Genomic DNA, 18,468 nt, shown 5'->3' on the forward strand with positions numbered 1-18,468 from the left:
ATTTTATGGGTAGACTTTGCTATTCTGCTGTTTTCACCATAAATCACTGTTGTTAATGATCTATGCATAGTCACTTTACCCTATGCATAGTACAAATTACCTCGACTCACCTGTACCCCCACACATTGACTCGGTACCGGTAACCCCTGTATATATATATTTGTATATACATATATTGTTATAAAAATAAAAAATGTTTACTATATTTTATTTAGTAAATAACTTCTTAACTCAATTTTCTTAAAACTGCATTGTTGGTTAAGGGCTTGTAATTAAGCATTCCACGGAGTTGTACGATTTGATTTGTTCCAATTAAGCTCGGTATGCTCCTATTAAGCTCAGTTTGCATAGAAACACATGGGGATAGTGTGTTGATATCCCTAATATTCAAAGAACATGAGCATAAATGTTCACATAAATGTTCACAAAGTCCACATTGATCTCTGTGGATAACCCCTTTTATGAGTACTACTGTCACGATGAATAGTAATTATCAGTTTATTTAATAACTTTAGATGAGATTAATAGAATATAATTTTACATAAGAAATGTCCGTTTGTAAGCTTTTAACATTTGGAAATGAATTTAAATGGATTATTTAAGAGGTGGGCTTATGTGGAACACCCATGGGCTTAAAGGGTACACTCGGTAACCATCAAGCCCAGCCTGGACGTTTCACATTTGATTAAATATTTGTAAGTCTTATTAAAACATGTTGTAAGTAAAGTAATTAAACTTCACGAGAGAGATATATTCATCTTTCAGTTTATATGCACTTTTCTTACACAAAATTAGGGCAGTATCTGTTAGAAATGTCTAAACTTAGATTTCGTTGGGCTTAATAGGTACACTTGCTCTACTCTGAACAACAAAGAATTTGAGTGGACTGTGGGAACAGACACAGAAACACAAACAAGTTGAGCCGATCACTTTATTTGATCTGCTTTTATCAAAGACAATGCCCAGAAACATAAAATATGAACATCTTCATGGTGGACAATAATCATATTCTTCATTAATCATCATCTTGATCAATGCTATCATCATCATACGTAAATAATCATTGTTTGTAATCTTTTAAAGTGTAGTTGTCAATTTTCATTTTTCTTTCAAATTCAATAACATTAAAATAACATTTGAAAAAGGACATGAACAACAGAAAACGAGTAAGACACAGTTAAGTGAGTCTGGACTGGAGTGTACAGTATTCTGCATATACAGTATTCTACATGTAGTATTCTGCATATACCGTATCCTACATGTAGTATTCTGCATATACAGTATTCTGAATGTGGTATTCTGCATATACAATATTCTGCATATACAGTTTTCTCTATTATGTGCAGTATGTATTATTCTGCATGTGCAGTATCTGCATGGCAAGGCCTGGGTCCTTATGGCTCTGACGTCACTTTGACACTAACAAAAACAGAGACACTTGGAGAGAAGTACAGAAGCCATTTTCCTTAGTAGGCACCCTATTTGGACTCACACACACCCCACACACATGCTTGAATGCTCACACACTTGCACACTCTCGCACACACCAACGACAACAACTAAAAACATTAAAATCACTTATCCAAAAGCACAATATGGCGGTGAAAAATTAATAGAGGGTGGGACAGAAAAAATGCATGAGTTGGCGTAAGTTGAAACGGAGTGAGTGAAGGAGTGAAAGGAGGAGAGGAAGCAGGGGCAGGAAGGAAAGAAGGAAGAAAACAATTGGCTACAACCAATGTCCACAAGAAGAGAAGAGAACAGCACAGGGGGAGAGGCGAAATTCAAGAGTTTGTTTGTTGGCTCTTACAGTTCACAATTAGTTCTCTTTGTAGTTATTTTTTCAGTCATCATTCTGAGGTTTCTCAGTCATTTCAACTATTATTTAAATAAAGAGCTCTGATTGGGCGATCCCTTCATCATTCCACCGGAGTGCTATCATTTGTTTATTCCTTATTTTCGTTTTTTCTTTCATTTCTTTGCTAATTGTAGTCTTTAATTCCCCCCCCCCTGACGGAGTTAGTCACTGGAGGGTCCTAGTCCCGGAGGGTCAGGTTGGTGAGGAGTTAGTCACTGGAGGGTCCTATACCCTGTAGATACTCCTCATGCCGCATTTCACAAACGCGCACACACACGCACTCATACACACTTCAACTGACCAAGACCCACACTCATTCAAAGTGCATTCCCCTTCGTCCCCTCTCTCGGGCTGAAGGTCCACGTTTTCTCTCATAAGTTAGCAGTGTCTGTCTGGGCAGCAGTCTGCTGAGAAGTCTCTCTCTACTGATTCAGCATCTTGTCTGCCTCGGGGTACATGGGATACTTTACGGTCTCGATCTTCTCCTTCACCTTGTAGGACGGGTAGAGGCCGGTGCGGCCCGTCTTGCGGTTGATGCCCTTGGAGTTGCCGTCCCAGTGGTTCCCCGCCACCCCGATCAGGTCGCCGGGCTCTAGGGGGATGTCGTCGGAGCTCCGGGGCTGGTGGGCGTACACGGCTAGCTGGTTGTGGGCGTTCTGGCCCCCGAAGTAGTAGATGTCATCCAGGGAGTGGAAATGAGATGAGGCGTCAGGATGGAGGGTCTGCATGATCTCATAGGCCACACGGCACACCTGGAGCAGGAGCACAACACAATATACAGGACCGCATGAGAAATGGAACACAGAGGCTAATATACAGTGCATTTGGAAAGTATTCAGACCCCTCTACTTTTCCACATTTTGTTACGTTATAGACTTATTCTAAAATGGATCCAATAATTTTTTCCCCTCATCGATCTACACATAATACCCCATAATGTCAAAGAGAAAACAGGTGTTTAGAAATACCTTAGTTACATAAGTATTCAGATCCTTTACTATGAGACTCAGAGATTTCAGTTAATTGCCGATTTTTGAGGTTGGTAACTAATGAACTCATCCTCTGCAGCAGAGGTAATTCCGGATCTTCCTTTCCTGTGGCGGTCCTCATTAGAGCCAGTTTCATCATAGCGCTTGATGGTTTTTGTGACTGAACTTGAAGAAACTTTCATAGTTCTAGAAGTTTTCCGGATTGACTGACCTTCATGTTTTAAAGTAATGATGGGCTCTTGTTTCTCTTTGTTTATTTGAGCTGTTCTTGCCATAATATGGACTTGATATTTTACCAAATAGGGCTATCTTCTGTATTCCACCCCTACCTTGTCACCACACAACTGATTGGCTCAAATGCATTAAGAAGGAAAGAAATTCCAAATGAATTTTTAACAAGGCACACCTGTTAATTGAAATGCATTCCAGGTGATTACCTCATGAAGCTGGTTGAGAGAATGCCAAGAGTGTGCAAAGCTGTCATCAAGGCAAAGGGTGGCTACTTTGAAGAAACTCAAATATAAATATATTTTGATTTGTTTAACACTTTTTTGGTTACTACATGATTCCATATGTGTTATTTCATAGTTTTGATGTTCTTCACTATTATTCTACAACGTGGAATGGAATGAGTAGGGGTGTCCAAACTTTTGACTGGTACTGAGTGTACAAAACATTAGGAACACCTGCTCTTTCCATGACAGACTGACCAGGTGAATCCAGGTGAAAGCCATGATTCCTTATTGCAGCTATGATTCCTTATTGCAGTCACCTGTTAAATCCACTTCAATCAGTGTAGATGGGAGGAGACGGGTTAAAGAAGGATATTTAAGCCTTCAGACATGTATTGTGCATGTGTGCCATTTAGAGGGCGAAGGGGCAAGACAAAAGATTGAAGTGCCTTTGAACGGGGTATGGTAGTAGGTGCCAGGCACCGGTTTGAGTAGAGTCCATGCACTGACGAATTGAGGCTAATAATAATACATTCCATTGAGCAGACAATTTTATCCAAAACGACTTACAGTCATGCGTGCATACATTTTACGTACAGGTGGTCCCGGGAATCAAACCCACCATCCTGGCATTGCAAGCGTCATGCTCTACCAACTGAGCTACATAGGACCTATGGTTCTATGGTGGTGATTATGGGTAGGACCTTGTGACCTGACCAGGAAAAGGCAGTAGTTTTATTTATTTTATTTATTTATTCGTTATTTTACCAGGTAAGTTGACTGAGAACAAGTTCTCATTTGCAGCAACGACCTGGGGAATAGTTACAGGGGAGAGGAGGGGGATTAATGAGCCAATTGTAAACTGGGGATTATTAGGTGACCGTGATGGTTTGAGGGCCAGATTGGGAATTTAGCCAGGACACCAGGGTACACCCCTACTCTTACGATAAGTGCCATGGGATCTTTAATGACCTCAGAGAGTCAGGACACCCGTTTAACGTCCCATCCGAAAGACAGCACCCTACACAGGGCAGTGTCCCCCAATCACTGCCCTGGTCCCCAATCACTGCCCTGGGGCATTGGGATATTGCTTAGCTTCAGAAGCAAGCCAGCAGTGGTATAGTTATGGTACAGTATCACTCAATGGCGTATTACTTAGGTCTTACTATTGTATGGGCCTTCCCAAAGTAAAGTTTTGAGGAAGAGAATGAGGAGGAGGAGGAGGAGGAGGAAGATGAGTAGGTAAGGTAGGTCACCTGTGAGGAGAAGGTGCAGACCAGGAAGTTGGTCTGGGACAGGAAGTGAATATCTAGGATGACTCCTCTCAGAGAGTTCTCGGTGTAGCGGTTATGCAGCCCCGCAGACCACGAGATGGAGTTATCACTGATAAACTCATATTCTGGGTACCTGAGACACACACAGAGACAGAGTCAGTCAGAGAGCTAAAGGACCATACAGATGTCAACGTGCATATGGCATTCATTCTTTGTATTGTCAGTACTTTGGAGCACACATCAAATACAGCTTCTCGTCATCACAAACAGGTCCAGAATACCACAAGGCAGTCCTGCAGACACACACAGCCACACTGCCGGCGGCACGTAGACACACACACACAGACACACACAGAAACACACGCACACACAGCCAGGCATACGCACTTAGCCTTGGCCTCCTGTAGTAGTGAGGGGTCGTCAGTGGCCAAGTAGACTCTCTTCTTGTCCACTAGCATGCGCCTGGCTAGGTGTTGGAAATGGTCCTCTACATGTACCATGTACTCCTCTATAGGGTGGAAGGCTGCCTCTGTCCCCACCTTGTCTGTCCGTCTCACATGGACCCTACAGGACAGGATATATAGGGAAGATGGTGAGAGGAGTTAGCGGAGTGTGTGGTGTGTGTCTGTCTGTGCACGTGTATGTGTGTATGTGTGTCTGTCTGCATGTCTCTACAGGTGTGTGTGTGTGTGTGTGTGTGTGTGTGTGTGTGTGTGTGTGTGTGTGTGTGTGTGTGTGTGTGTGTGTGTGTGTGTGTGTGTGTGTGTGTGTGTGTGTGTGTGTGTGTGTGTGAGTGATTTGTGTGTGTGTGAAGCAGAGCGCTCCTCTCCGAGAGTGAAGGTCATGGTGCTTTCTAGTGATGGATGGCAGAGTGGGTTGTTTGGATAGCGGCTGGAGCACGCAGCACTCTCCCTCTGATTCTCTTTAGCTCTCTGCGTCTTGCTCGCTCCCTCTCTCTAGCTCTCTCCCCCTCTCCAGCTCGCTCCCTCTCTCCAGCTCACTCCCACTCTCTCTCTCTCTCTCTCCCCATCTCCCTTCGCACTCTCTCTCCCTTCGAATTCTCCTCTCTCTCAAATTAAAATAAAATATCATTTTATTTGTCACATGCTTCATAAACAACAGGTGTAGACTAAAAGTGAAATGCTTGCTTACAATGCAGAGAGAAAAATAAAATAATACAATAATACTAAAACAAGGAATAAATACACATTGAGTAATGATAACTTGGCTCTATACATGTGCAGGGGTACAAAGTAATTGAGGTAGATATGTACAGTGTCTTCGGAATGTATTCAGACCCCTTTTATACCTTTTCTACATTTTGTTACGTTACAGCCTTCTTCTACAAAGGATTAAATAAAACAATTTCCTCAGCAATCTACACACAATACCCCATAATGATAAACCAAAAAACAGGTTTTTAGAAATGTTAGCAAATGTATTAAAAGCAAAAGAAAGGTATTTACATAAGTATTTCAGACCCTTTGCTATGAGACTCGAAATTGAGCTCAGGTGCATCCTGTTTCCATTGATCCTCCTTGAGATGTTTCTACAACTTGATTCTACAAATTGATTGGACATGATTAGTGAAGGCACACACCGGTCTATATAAGGTCCCACAGTTGACTGTGCATGTCAGAGCAAAAACGAAGCCTCGAAGGAATTGTCCGTAGAGCTCCGAGACAGGATTGTGTCGAGGCACAAATCTGGGGAAGGGTACCAAAAAATGTCTTCAGCATTGAAGGTCCCCAAGAACACAGTGGACATCATTCTTAAATAGAGGTTTGGAACCACCAAGACTTTTCCTCGAGCTGGTCGACCCGGCCAAACTGAGCAATTGATGGAGAAGGGCCTTGGTCAGGGAGGTGACCAAGAAGGACAACCATCTCTGCAGCACTCCACCTTTATGGTAGAATGGCCAGATGGAAGAAGTTTGCAACCACCAAGACTCTTCCTAGAGATGGCCGCCCGGCCAAACCGAGCAATCGGGGGAGAAGGGTCTTGATTAGGGAGGTGAACAGAAACCTGATGGTCACTCTGACAGAGCTCTAGAGTTTCTTCTGTGTAGATGGGAGAACCATCTCTGCAGCACTCCACCAGGCCTTTATGGTAGAGTGGTCAGACGGAAGCCACGCCTCAATTAAAGGCACATGACAGCCTGCTTGGAGTTTATGGTAGAGTGGTCAGACGGAAGCCACGCCTCAATTAAAGGCACATGACAGCCTGCTTGGAGTTTTCCAAAAGGCACCTAAAGATTCTCAGACCATGAGAAACAAGATTCTGTTGTGATAGTGTTGTGACATGGTAGGGGTGATATACAGAAGATATTTGAGATTTCTGGTTCCAAGCGCTATGTCTTCATGAGACGCAGAGTAGGTGGACGGATGATCTCTGCGTGTGTGTTTCCCACCGTGAAACATGGAGGAGGAGGTGTGATGGTGTGGGGGTGCTTTGCTGGTGACACTGTCAGTGATTTATTTAGAATTCAAGGCACACTTTACCAGCATGGCTACCACAGCATTCTGCAGCGATACGCCATCCCATCTGGTTTGCACTTAGTGGGACTATCGTTTGTTTTTCAACAGGACAATGACTCACAGCACCAGGCTGTGTAAGGACTATTTGACCAAGAAGGAGAGTGGTGGAGTGCTGCATCAGATGACCTGGCCTCCACAATCACCTGACCTCAACCCAGTTGAGATGGCTTGGGATGAGTTGGACTGCAGAGTGAAGGAAAAGCAGCCAACAAGTGCTCAGCATATGTGGGAACTCCTTCAAGACCGTTGGAAAAGCATTCCAGGTGAAGCTGGTTGAGAGAATGCCAAGAGTGTGCAAAGCTGTCATCAAGGCAAAGGGTGGCTACTTTGAACAATCTAAAATCTAAAATACATTTAGATTTGTTTAACACCTTTTTGGTTACTACATGATTCTTCCATATGTGCTATTTCATAGTTTTGATGTCTTCACTACTGTTCTACAATGTAGAAAATAGTACAAAATAAAGAAACACATTGAATGAGTAGGTGTTCTAAAACTTTTGACTGGTACTGTATTTAAATCACACCTGTTGCCGACACCTACAGTGTGGTACTTCCTGAGAAGGTTTTAGAGGAGAGAAGATCCCACTATGCACAACAAAGAGACAGAGTCCTGTGAAGTGCTGGGTTGTCTATCTCCCTCCCTCCCTCCCTCCCTCCCCCTCCCTCCCTCCCTCCCTCCCTCCCTCCCTCCCTCCCTCCCTCCCTCCCTCCCTCCCTCCCTCCCTCCCTCCCTCCCTCCCTCCCTCCCTCCCTCCCACAACATAAAAGGAAAATAACTGCTTTTACTTTTCAATTACATCTCTCAGTGGGGATAGCGATAAGGAATGTGTGTGCATGGGTGCTTGTATCCATTAGGACAGAGATAGATAGAAGGGCCAAAAATAAATAGTACGCGTGTGTCTCTGTAGGTGTGTGCGCGCGCACGTACAGTACATGTGTGCTTGCATGCGTAGTGTGTCCACCTACCCTATGATGGGGTGCCTAAAGCCCAGTTTGGCGGTGGTGTCCTGGATCTCCTTCTCCAGCCAGGCCTGGGGCCGGATCAGGTATTTGACAAACTGAGACACCCACCAGACGGAAGGGTCACCATGGAGCCGGTGGAGGCGCTGGGCCAGGTCCTCGGGAATGGCCAGGGGCAGGTAGGGGGGGCGGGGGTGCAGGCTGTCCACGATGGGTAACTCTACCACCTGGACGTCTTTGTCATTGGCCTCGCCTGCGGGAGAGAGAGGGAGGAGCGAGGGATAATAAAAAGAGTTGACGGAACGGCAGAAAGGGAGAAGGCAAGAGCCCGAGAGAGAGCCGGAGAGGGAGAAGGCAAGAGACCGAGAGAGAGAGAGAGCCGGAGAGGGAGAAGGCAAGAGACCGAGAGAGAGAGAGAGAGCGCCGGAGAGGGAGAAGGCAAGAGACCGAGAGAGAGAGAGCGCTGGAGAGGGAGAAGGCAAGAAACCGAGAGAGAGAGAGCGCTGGAGAGGGAGAAGGCAAGAGACCGAGAGAGCGGGAGAGGGAGAAGGCAAGAAACCGAGAGAGAGAGAGCGCTGGAGAGGGAGAAGGCAAGAAACCGAGATAGAGAGAGAGCCAGAGAGGGAGAGATAGGAGGTAACAATAGAGTGCTTTTGACATGCAGACAGAGAGAGATATAAATGATCAGATCTCCAGCCTCCAGCAGAGGGGTTTGATGCATGTAGCAGTGAAGATGCACTAAGCATCATGGTGTACATGAGGAGCTGTCTGAACAGCAGAACCCAGGGAGAAGAGTTCCTCTTCCCCCTCTCTCTCTCTCTCTCTCTGGTTCTGCCTGAGATCTGCCAAGATATGAACGAATGACTTATCACATATGGGACATTCCCACGGAGGAAAGGAAAGGAAGAGAGAGGAAGAGAGAGTGAAGAAGGGGTAGAGAGATCCTTGAATTCTCTCTCTCTTTATTATTTTTTTAAATAAAAAGCACACAATGAAAATAAGAAATGTAGATTTGAATGAACTGGAATATTTCACCAAACAAAACCAGTAAAGACAGTCAAAGAGCTCATCACCATTTTGCAATATATCAAATAAATACAAATAATCATCAAGCTAAGAATACAGCCAGAGAGAAACAAACAGACTGCATGTGCACACCAGTGTCCAGAATTTAAATCTTGCGCTGCATTAAATATTAAAAGGCAATTTTTTTCCTCTCTCTCTTCTCACTGAAAGAAGTATTTAGGAAATTGCCTGGCCTGGCTTATATAACCCTGCTGTCAGAATTCAGTGGTGAGACTAGAGGGTTTCTCTCTGGCTGCACTAATAAATGGTCTCTCTCTCTCAACCCCCTCTCCCTTTTCAGGCTAATTAGGAAAGACCTCAAATCTAAATTACATCTTGAAGAAATTAAGGGGGGTTTGGAGGGTGTGTTTGTGTTTGCTGTAATTCTTGCTGCGAGTGTTTGAGTGTGGGATAGGGTTATAATCCATCCACCACGGTAGTAATGTCAGCCTCTGTCCTTCTGTTCCCCTCTGCCTCAGACCTGACAAGGGCACATCAATGTCTCAGACAACCAATCATTTACCAATGTCGTAAACTACATAATGCTTTAACGATTTTAATAAAAACCAAACTAGGTCGATGACGGTCACCCACTTACTGTTCTGTTCTACACAGCCCAGTCACAAGGTGCAAGGCTAGAGTCCCTATGGTTGATTTCCAAATGGCACCCTGTTTCCTACAGTATATAATGCAATTCCATGTTCCCCTTTCTTCGCTCCTTCTCTCCCTCCAGTCAATCTCTCATTTCCTCCTGCCTTTCATCTTCTCTCCAGATCATTTTATTCCCACAGTCTCTCTTTTTCCTCTTTCTTCTCCTTTCTCTCCGCTCCTTCCTCCCATTCTCTTCAATCTTCCCTTCGCTGTTCTCTCCTTCAGTCTCTCTCTCTTTCCTACCTTCAACACTTTGTTATTCTAGCGTCTGTCTCCTCTCCTCTGTCCTCTCAACTGGAGGACCTACTTCAGCAGTAACACTGGGACAGGGAGACAAGCCCTCTGAACAAAGAGAAAAGGGTACAATTTTGCTGTTTTTGAGGTCAGTTCTTTCATGTTTGTTTGCCATTCTCTTGCTCAGGCACTACACTTGCATGCTTTGTGTAAAACCAAAAAAATCTCTACAGTTGGAAGTCTCCCTCCCTCCCTCCAAGGCTGTTTTTCATCGTATTTTGTTTTTCATCTCATTCCCAGATCTGATGTGAGAAGAAGAAAGTGTCGGGGCAGACTCAAAGCTCCACAATACTCATCATCATTCTCCATGTATGCGTCATAGATGTATAACGTAATTCTGTTTTTATGGTATCCTGCACACTGCGTGAGGTCTGTAGCTATGGACAGAACCCCAACGGAGGACAGAGGGGAGAACGTGTTCTGTCTGCGTCTGGCCTGTTGTCATGGACACGACCCCATTATCAGAGGTCAGAGATCACGTCATGGTCAACACACCTGACCAGTGTCCGGTGGTGACCCCGGTGCGCTCGGTGCACGTCTGACTGACCGGGAGGAAGACGGTCTCCCAGCCTCCCGTGGCGTAGCGCCAGTTCTGGGACTCCAGGATGAGGGTACGCTGGGTGCCGTAGGCGATCATGAAGCAGTAGACCACGTGGTGCAGCTGGCAGCCGTAGCCACAGCCCTTGTTGATGTTACACACCAGCTTCCTGGCCTTGGAGCAGTCCTGGGGGTTCTGGAGGGGAGAAGGGAGGAGAAGGGACAGGAGGTGGGGTTGTTACAACACAGGGAGGCCTGAGGTGCCTGGTTAGTAAATGTTATGGTGAAGACCAGAGAGTCGAGGCATTGTCACGCATTTGAGAGCCAAAAGTGTATTTCAGTGTGCAGGTTCTTCTGCTTACTTTCTCTTTACCTTTTCAAAATACAGACATGCCACCCTTTCTGTACTAGGAATACAGAGACAGACGGACAGAAAGACAGACACGCCCTAGTGGGCCCAGAGGGCTTTGACTGGCGTTCTACTTCATACTTCAAAACACGGTGCCTGTATGCTCTGCTAGAGTGGAGTCAGGGAGGGTCTGAAGGCAACATCCATTACCGTGTTAACTCCTATCCTGATCCTGATAATCAGGTCGAGAACATGTTGACAAAGATCTATGACTGCAGCTCTGAGACTGTAGGAGCTTGTGTGTGTGTGTGTGTGTGTGTGTGTGTGTGTGTGTGTGTGTGTGTGTGTGTGTGTGTGTGTGTGTGTGTGTGTGTGTGTGTGTGTGTGTGTGTGTGTGTGTGTGTGTGTGTGTGTGTGTGTGTGTGTGTGTGTGTGTGTGTGTGAGAGAGACTAGGAGGGTAGATTATGGGAAGGTCAACCGTCAGTCAATGGCAGATGATGGGAGATGTATAGTGGGGACTGGCGAGCATGGAGAGAGAGATAGAGAGTGAGAGAGTGTAGTGTGTGTATATGCATGTGAATGTGTGCGGCTGTAATTATATTAGTGTGTGTGTGTGTGGTGTGTGTGTGTGTGTGTGTGTGTATAGAACGTATAAGCAGCAAAGGGTTAGTCTCCCTCCATTGACTGTGTGACTGGTGATGAAAAGCTGAGGCAGGGCCAGAGAGACAGGCAATACTAATGCTCCTCCATCACACAGCCACTATGTTATCAGACTAGCGCGCACACACACACACACACACACACACACACACACACACACACACACACACACTCACACTCACACTCACACTCACACTCACACTCACACTCACACACACACACACACACACACACACACACACACACACACACACACACACACACACACACTTCATCAAGTTAATCACTAGCTAGTTAACGTTAATAGCACACATGGACTCAATATGACTAATTAACAACCTCTACCCTGCTCTCACCATTCCTTATTATTACCTAGCCTACACACACACACACACACACACACACACACACACACACACACACACACACACACACACACACACACACACACACACACACACACACACACACACACACACACACACACACACACACACACACACACACACACACACACACACACTTTGGGCCAGTAACCGAAAGGTTACACCTATTTAGTTCAGTTCTTGGCACCCCATCATTGTGAAGTATTGTTTGTTTTGTGACACACTTCTATTTGGAACGCTGGTGGTCCTGTAACTGAATCCTCCAGTGTATGATAGTTTTTGCCTGTCTCACTAACGACGCCTTTTGCCTATTCCCTGCCTGTACAGTAGTGTGTACTTGGATTTCCTGTTATCAACCTATTGCCTGATCTCCCGGACGACGTTACTAGCCTTTTCCCTGCCTGTACTGTTGCCTTTTTGGTCCCCCTGTGTATGACCTTCTGCCTGCCCCTGGACCCAGCCACCTGCCTCCTCCTGTGGTCCTCTACAATAAACACCTGCTGCGCCCTGCGCTTGAAACCAGTTCTCGGTCTCCCCTCGTGTTCAATACAGTATGTGACAATATTTTTTCATATGCACCCGCACACTTACACGCACGAATGCCCATTTTCTGTAATATATTAGTAAACGGACACAGTTTGGGTTCCTGTCACTCTCACAAACAGAACAAAGTTGCATAACCTAGTTAGCGGCAGCTTCTTTACGAGACATACAGCAGGGAACTTTTGAAGGTTCTCTATGGTTTCCCTGTTGAATGACACTTTGTCGTGAGGCCTTACACCATTACACGCGTGTCAAGAGGAGGGAGAGAAGCATCGTGCTGCCTCTGCCCAACTCACAGCGGAGACGGAAGACAATCGCATCCTTTACCGTCTTAATCCTGTTATACAGTATACTGGCAGAGGGGAGGTCTACCTGCCTCTCCATACAGACCTGCTCAGTCCACACACACAGTACAGTCCAGCATTACCGGGACAGAAATTTGCCCCAATAAAAGCTGAACAGATTTGGATTTGTTTAAATGATCAGCTAAAGTCAATGTCGACGATTAAGTGACGTGTGGAATATCCCTATGTGGGTTGTAACCAGTCCCTGGTGTGTGGTATAAAGCCCATCCTAATCTAATGTGGGTGTCCATACGTGTACTAGGTGTTGAGCTGTGTGGGGGACATTACGGTACCTGGAGGTATGTGATCCTGTTCTGTACCAGGTCAGACAGGTCCTTGGCCTCCTTCTCTCTCCAGTCTCCTGCTCCGTCAGCCTGGCTCAGGTAGTGCAGGTCAGTCATGATGGACCTGGGGTTAACACACACAGGCGCGCACACATTAACACAGGGTTAGAAGTCACAGCTGGGTCGTAGCGTTGCAAAGGCTCCCATGGTGAATTAGGTAACATGTTATCCACCTGTGTTCTGGTGTAAACGTGTGTGTCTGTGTGTGATAGAAGAGAAGACACTTTCCATTTTTCGATCGACAGCAACTTAAGCTTAAGTCACTTTTACAAAATTGGATGCTGATAGAAGAGGTTCCTTTTCTGGGCATTTTACAACTTTTCAGTGTGTGTGCAAGTACATTTATGTTACCTCTGCTGGTGCCCCAACTCCTGCAGCAAATTGTGTGTGTGTGTGTGTGTTACCTCTGCTGGTGTCCCAGCTCCTGCAGCAGTGTGTCGATGTGTTTCTGCAGGTCCCCCTGCTCCATGTGACCCAGCTTCTTGACCTCACTGCGGACAAAGTACCAGATCTCCTTCACCCCGTTCTCTATCTTCCTCCGCAGCTCTTCCTGGTTCCTACCTGGCCCTGGAAATAAGAAGAACACAGGAAGAGAAAAAGGTAGGACAATGGAAGGTTGTTTCACACATATTTATCATTCAATCATATGCATTTTGGGAGAACACGTATATACGATAATATATACACATAGTCAGCTGAGATTTTCTCTAGCAACATATAGGGGTTGACCTTAGACACAGATCCGGGATCAGCTAAGAACACAGGACATCACATCACACACAGTCAGCTGATCCCTTGAGCAACACACTTAACCCCTAACCTGCAGACTACAGCAAAACATTTTCTTTCCATTTCAATGGACAATACAAATTGCCCTTAGAGACAGATCCAAGGATAACTTACTCTCACCCTAAAGCAGAGATGGGCAACTTTGATGTGGGTGGGGGCCACCAATAAACGGAACTCATCATGAGGGGCCGCAGTGGCTCCTGTGTCTGCGTACCCACATCCATACCACCCCCCCACCCCTAAAAACATTTTAGTGGCCCCCCTTGTGACAACCAAGAGAAAATATTAAAGTTTTAAAGTTAATTTCCTGCAATTCTACATATTTTTCCATGGGGTGGAGGCAAATGTTTGCATTTTTTTATTTGATTACCCGACAATGTTCACGACAAGTTTAGATAGCTGCCCTCTAGACAAACTCAACAATCTAAAAATGTTTTGCTGACATGGGCTAATTGAGTGACTGCTGATCCAAAACAACAGGTATAAATTGCACCTTGTGTATTCTACTATTCTAACTCTCAACATGAAGTTGAGACCCCGACTGAGTCCCCCCTCCCCCCAAAAAACACAGAAATCATCATGGGGGGGCTGCAGTGGCTTGTGGGTCTGTATACCCACCTCCAGTTTTACAGAAAGGAACTTTTAAAGTGAATGGTCCGCGGGCCTACAAAAGGGCCAGTCGCCCATCCACCCTTAAAAGGTCAAGTGCAAACTGTCCTTAGATCAGTGTCTCGGCCTAGTGCCACAGACATAATAAGTGTCACAGAGGTCATTAAGTGCATGCTTCTCCTACATGGACAGGGCCAGAGTACAGAGACAGCGTAACCCTGCTAATGTATCGACGACAGGCATAGTAGCCTAAACTGGACTATTAAAGCAGGGGTGTCCAATCCGGCCCGCGGGTGGTTTGATCATGTTTTCATAATGTTTCAAATGACACAAAGGTTGTAGCAGGCCAATGAAAGCAGCTGACCCAGAAAAGAGCTGCATGTGTGGCTCGTGTTACTGTGAAGGACAAGGACGGAAGATTTCCGGCTGAAATACGAGGAAAGAGGAGTGGACAGGGAATCCTGCCTGGGAATACTCCTCCTCACTGCCTCCTGTCCTAATTTCCAAGGTGTGTATGTGTGTGTGTGTGTATGTGTGTGTGTGTGTGTGCATCTCAAGTTCATGTGTATGTGTGTGTGTGCGTGCGCAATGTGAGTGTCATACCGTCTCCAGGCAGGCTGCGGTAGGAGTTGATCTGTTCCTTAGCTCTGATCAATTGTTCCTCCAGGATCCGCAGTCTGCCTGCACTCACCACCGGGCCCCCGTCAGACTGGCCCTCTGGTAACCTACAGTACAGGGGGAGAGGAGAGGTTAGAGGTCAGTCTGGCTTCATTCACAACCTGGCCCTGGTAACCTAGAGACAGCGGAGAGGAATTGAGGTGGTCTGGAATAGGGTTGAATGGCAGGAACCCGGTTACCAATGGCAGGAAATACTGGGTTACCTGGGAGAAAAGTGATTTATTCTCAGGATGGAACATTTGTAAAACAGTGAGAAAATATTCAACCCTACTCTGGAATACAGCCTGGTGCAGGGAGAAGTGTAAACATACAGGACAGGGTGTCTGTCAGTGGTTAGCCTGGTTCTCCGTTAACCAACAATTTTTTTGTTTTTACTGTAAGTGTCCGGCTGGCACTGTGTAGACATTATAGGTGTGTGTGTCTGTGTGTTTCTGTGTACATTATAGGTGTGTGTGTCTGTGTGTTTGTGTGTACATTATAGGTGTGTGTGTCTGTGTGTTTGTGTATACATTATAGGTGTGTGTGTCTGTGTGTTTGTGTGTACATTATAGGTGTGTGTGTCTGTGTGTTTGTGTGTACATTATAGGTGTGTGTGTCTGTGTGTTTGTGTATACACTATAGGTGTGTGTGTCTGTGTATACATTATAGGTGTGTGTGTCTGTGTGTTTGTGTATACAGTATAGATGTGTGTGTCTCTGTCCTTCCAGGTCAAGGTGATTGTTGGCAGGCTGATTTCCCAGGGGCCTTTTGCGTTTGGATGCGCTTCCTCCCACCTCCCAGTGCCAATTTAATGCAATGATCAGTAGTGAGGTATGCCAGCCGACCATGGGAGGTGTGTGTGTGTGTGTGTGTGTGTGTGTGTGTGTGTGTGTGTGTGTGTGCGCGCGCATGTGTTTATAATGATCAATGGCGAGGTGTGTGTGTATAATGATCAGTGGTGAGGTGTGTGTGTATAATGATCAGTGGTAAGGTGTGAGAGCAACCGGTGACCGCAGGGCAAATCATTCACTGGCAGTAGCAATTCATCACCCCACGTGCTACACACACACACACACACACACACACACACACACACACACACACACACACACACACACACACACACACACACACACACACAGAGGCGAAGGGAGAGAGAGAGGCGAAGGGAGAGAGAGAGAGAGAGAGAGAAGGGGGAGAGAGAGAGAAAGGCACCTTCACCCCCCTCTATTGACTAAAATCCATTACCAACAAACACCCACATCCTTGAAAGCCATCTCTGAGCTGGGCTGGGCCTCCCCTTCCACCCCCCCCCCCCCCTCTATCCACCCTCCCTTCCCCTCTCTCACTGCAGGACTAACTTATGAGAGGGCACATTTTAAGGGACAGGGGAAGGAAGCTAGGGCCAGATGGGGTAAAAGTCCCCTTGCAGCTACTCCTCGAGAACAAGTAGAAGAGTGAGAAGTAGATGCGGTCAGTTGAAGAAAGGTGTTGTGAAACTGCCTCCACACGTACCATGTAGAAGATGAGACAACACTGAATATACAGTATATCAAAAAAGTGAGTACACCCCTCACATTTTTGTAAATATTTGAGTATATCTTTTCATGTGACAACACTGAAGAAATGACACTTTGCTACAATGTAAAGTAGTGAGTGTACAGCTTGTATAACAGTGTACATTTTCTGTCCCCTCAAAATAACTCAACACAAAGCCATTAATGTCTAAACCGCAGGCAACAAAAGTGAGTACACCCCTAAGTGAAAATGTCCATATTGGGCCCAACGTGTCAATATTTTGTGTGGCCACCATCATTTTCTAGCACTGCCTTAACCCTCTTTGGCATGGAGTTCAGCAGAGTTGCAGGTTGCCACTTGAGTCCTCTTCCACGGTGGCCACTATGGTCTTGGTCACCGTGCTGCAGTTTCAGGGTCTTGGCAATCTTCTTATTTTTATTTTATTTCACCTTTATTTAACCAGGTAGGCTAGTTGAGAACAAGTTCTCATTTGCAACTGCGACCTGGCCAAGATAAAGCATAGCAGTGTGAACAGACAACACAGAGTTATACATGGAGTAAACAATCAACAAGTCAATAACACAGTAGAAAAAAAGGGGAGTCTATACATTGTGTGCAAAAGGCATGAGGAGGTAGGCGAATAATTACAATTTTGCTGAATTATGTTTTTTAGCCTTTGCAAACTTTGTGTGCTTGTGTGACCTTTCCCCTCAGAGAGATGTGCGGGTGTGCGGGTGCAGGCAGCGAACGGTTGAAAAGCATGCATTTGGTTTTACTAGCGTTTAAGAGCAGTTGGAGGCCACGGAAGGAGTGTTGTATGGCATTGAAGCTCGTTTGGAGGTTAGATAGCACAGTGTCCAAGGACGGGCCGGAAGTATATAGAATCGTGTCGTCTGCGTAGAGGTGGATCAGGGAATCGCCCGCAGCAAGAGCAACATCATTGATATATACAGAGAAAAGAGTCGGCCCGAGAATTGAACCCTGTGGCACCCCCATAGAGACTGCCAGAGGACCGGACAGCATGCCCTCCGATTTGACTCACTGAACTCTGTCTGCAAAGTAATTGGTGAACCAGGCAAGGCAGTCATCCGAAAAACCGAAAAACCGAGGCTACTGAGTCTGCCGATAAGAATATGGTGATTGACAGAGTCGAAAGCCTTGGCAAGGTCGATGAAGACGTCTGCACAGTACTGTCTTTTATCGATGGCGGTTATGATATCGTTTAGTACCTTGAGCGTGGCTGAGGTGCACCCGTGACCGGCTCGGAAACCAGATTGCACAGCGGAGAAGGTACGGTGGGATTCGAGATGGTCAGTGACCTGTTTGTTGACTTGGCTTTCGAAGACCTTAGATAGGCAGGGCAGGATGGATATAGGTCTGTAACAGTTTGGGTCCAGGGTGTCTCCCCCTTTGAAGAGGGGGATGACTGCGGCAGCTTTCCAATCTTTGGGGATCTCAGACGATATGAAAGAGAGGTTGAACAGGCTGGTAAATAGGGGTTGCGACAATAGCGGCGGATAGTTTCAGAAATAGAGGGTCCAGATTGTCAAGCCCAGCTGATTTGTACGGGTCCAGGTTTTGCAGCTCTTTCAGAACATCTGCTATCTGGGCGAGTAGCTGCGGGGGAGGGGGGGGAGCTGTTGGCCGA

General features: G+C 46.0%; 1 protein-coding gene across 6 annotated transcripts in view; it reads right to left on the reverse strand.

Moving 5' to 3' along the window:
- Positions 1-917: 917 nt before the first annotated feature.
- LOC118362210 (alpha-(1,6)-fucosyltransferase) overlaps positions 918-18,468 on the reverse strand; it is a 109,202-nt gene continuing 91,651 nt past the window's right edge. For all 6 annotated transcript variants that reach the window (XM_052486485.1, XM_052486487.1, XM_052486481.1 and 3 more), the window contains 8 exons: positions 15,249-15,370; positions 13,652-13,814; positions 13,197-13,311; positions 10,579-10,816; positions 8,080-8,326; positions 4,961-5,137; positions 4,556-4,706; positions 918-2,610 (listed from right to left, as the gene is read on the reverse strand). In XM_052486485.1, coding sequence (XP_052342445.1) covers positions 2,281-2,610; positions 4,556-4,706; positions 4,961-5,137; positions 8,080-8,326; positions 10,579-10,816; positions 13,197-13,311; positions 13,652-13,814; positions 15,249-15,370 — 1,543 coding nt within the window. In that variant the 3' untranslated portion in view covers positions 918-2,280. The remainder of the gene's footprint in view (positions 2,611-4,555; positions 4,707-4,960; positions 5,138-8,079; positions 8,327-10,578; positions 10,817-13,196; positions 13,312-13,651; positions 13,815-15,248; positions 15,371-18,468) is intronic.

This window comes from Oncorhynchus keta, chromosome 29, assembly GCF_023373465.1.
Source record: "Oncorhynchus keta strain PuntledgeMale-10-30-2019 chromosome 29, Oket_V2, whole genome shotgun sequence".
NCBI lineage: Eukaryota > Metazoa > Chordata > Actinopteri > Salmoniformes > Salmonidae > Oncorhynchus > Oncorhynchus keta.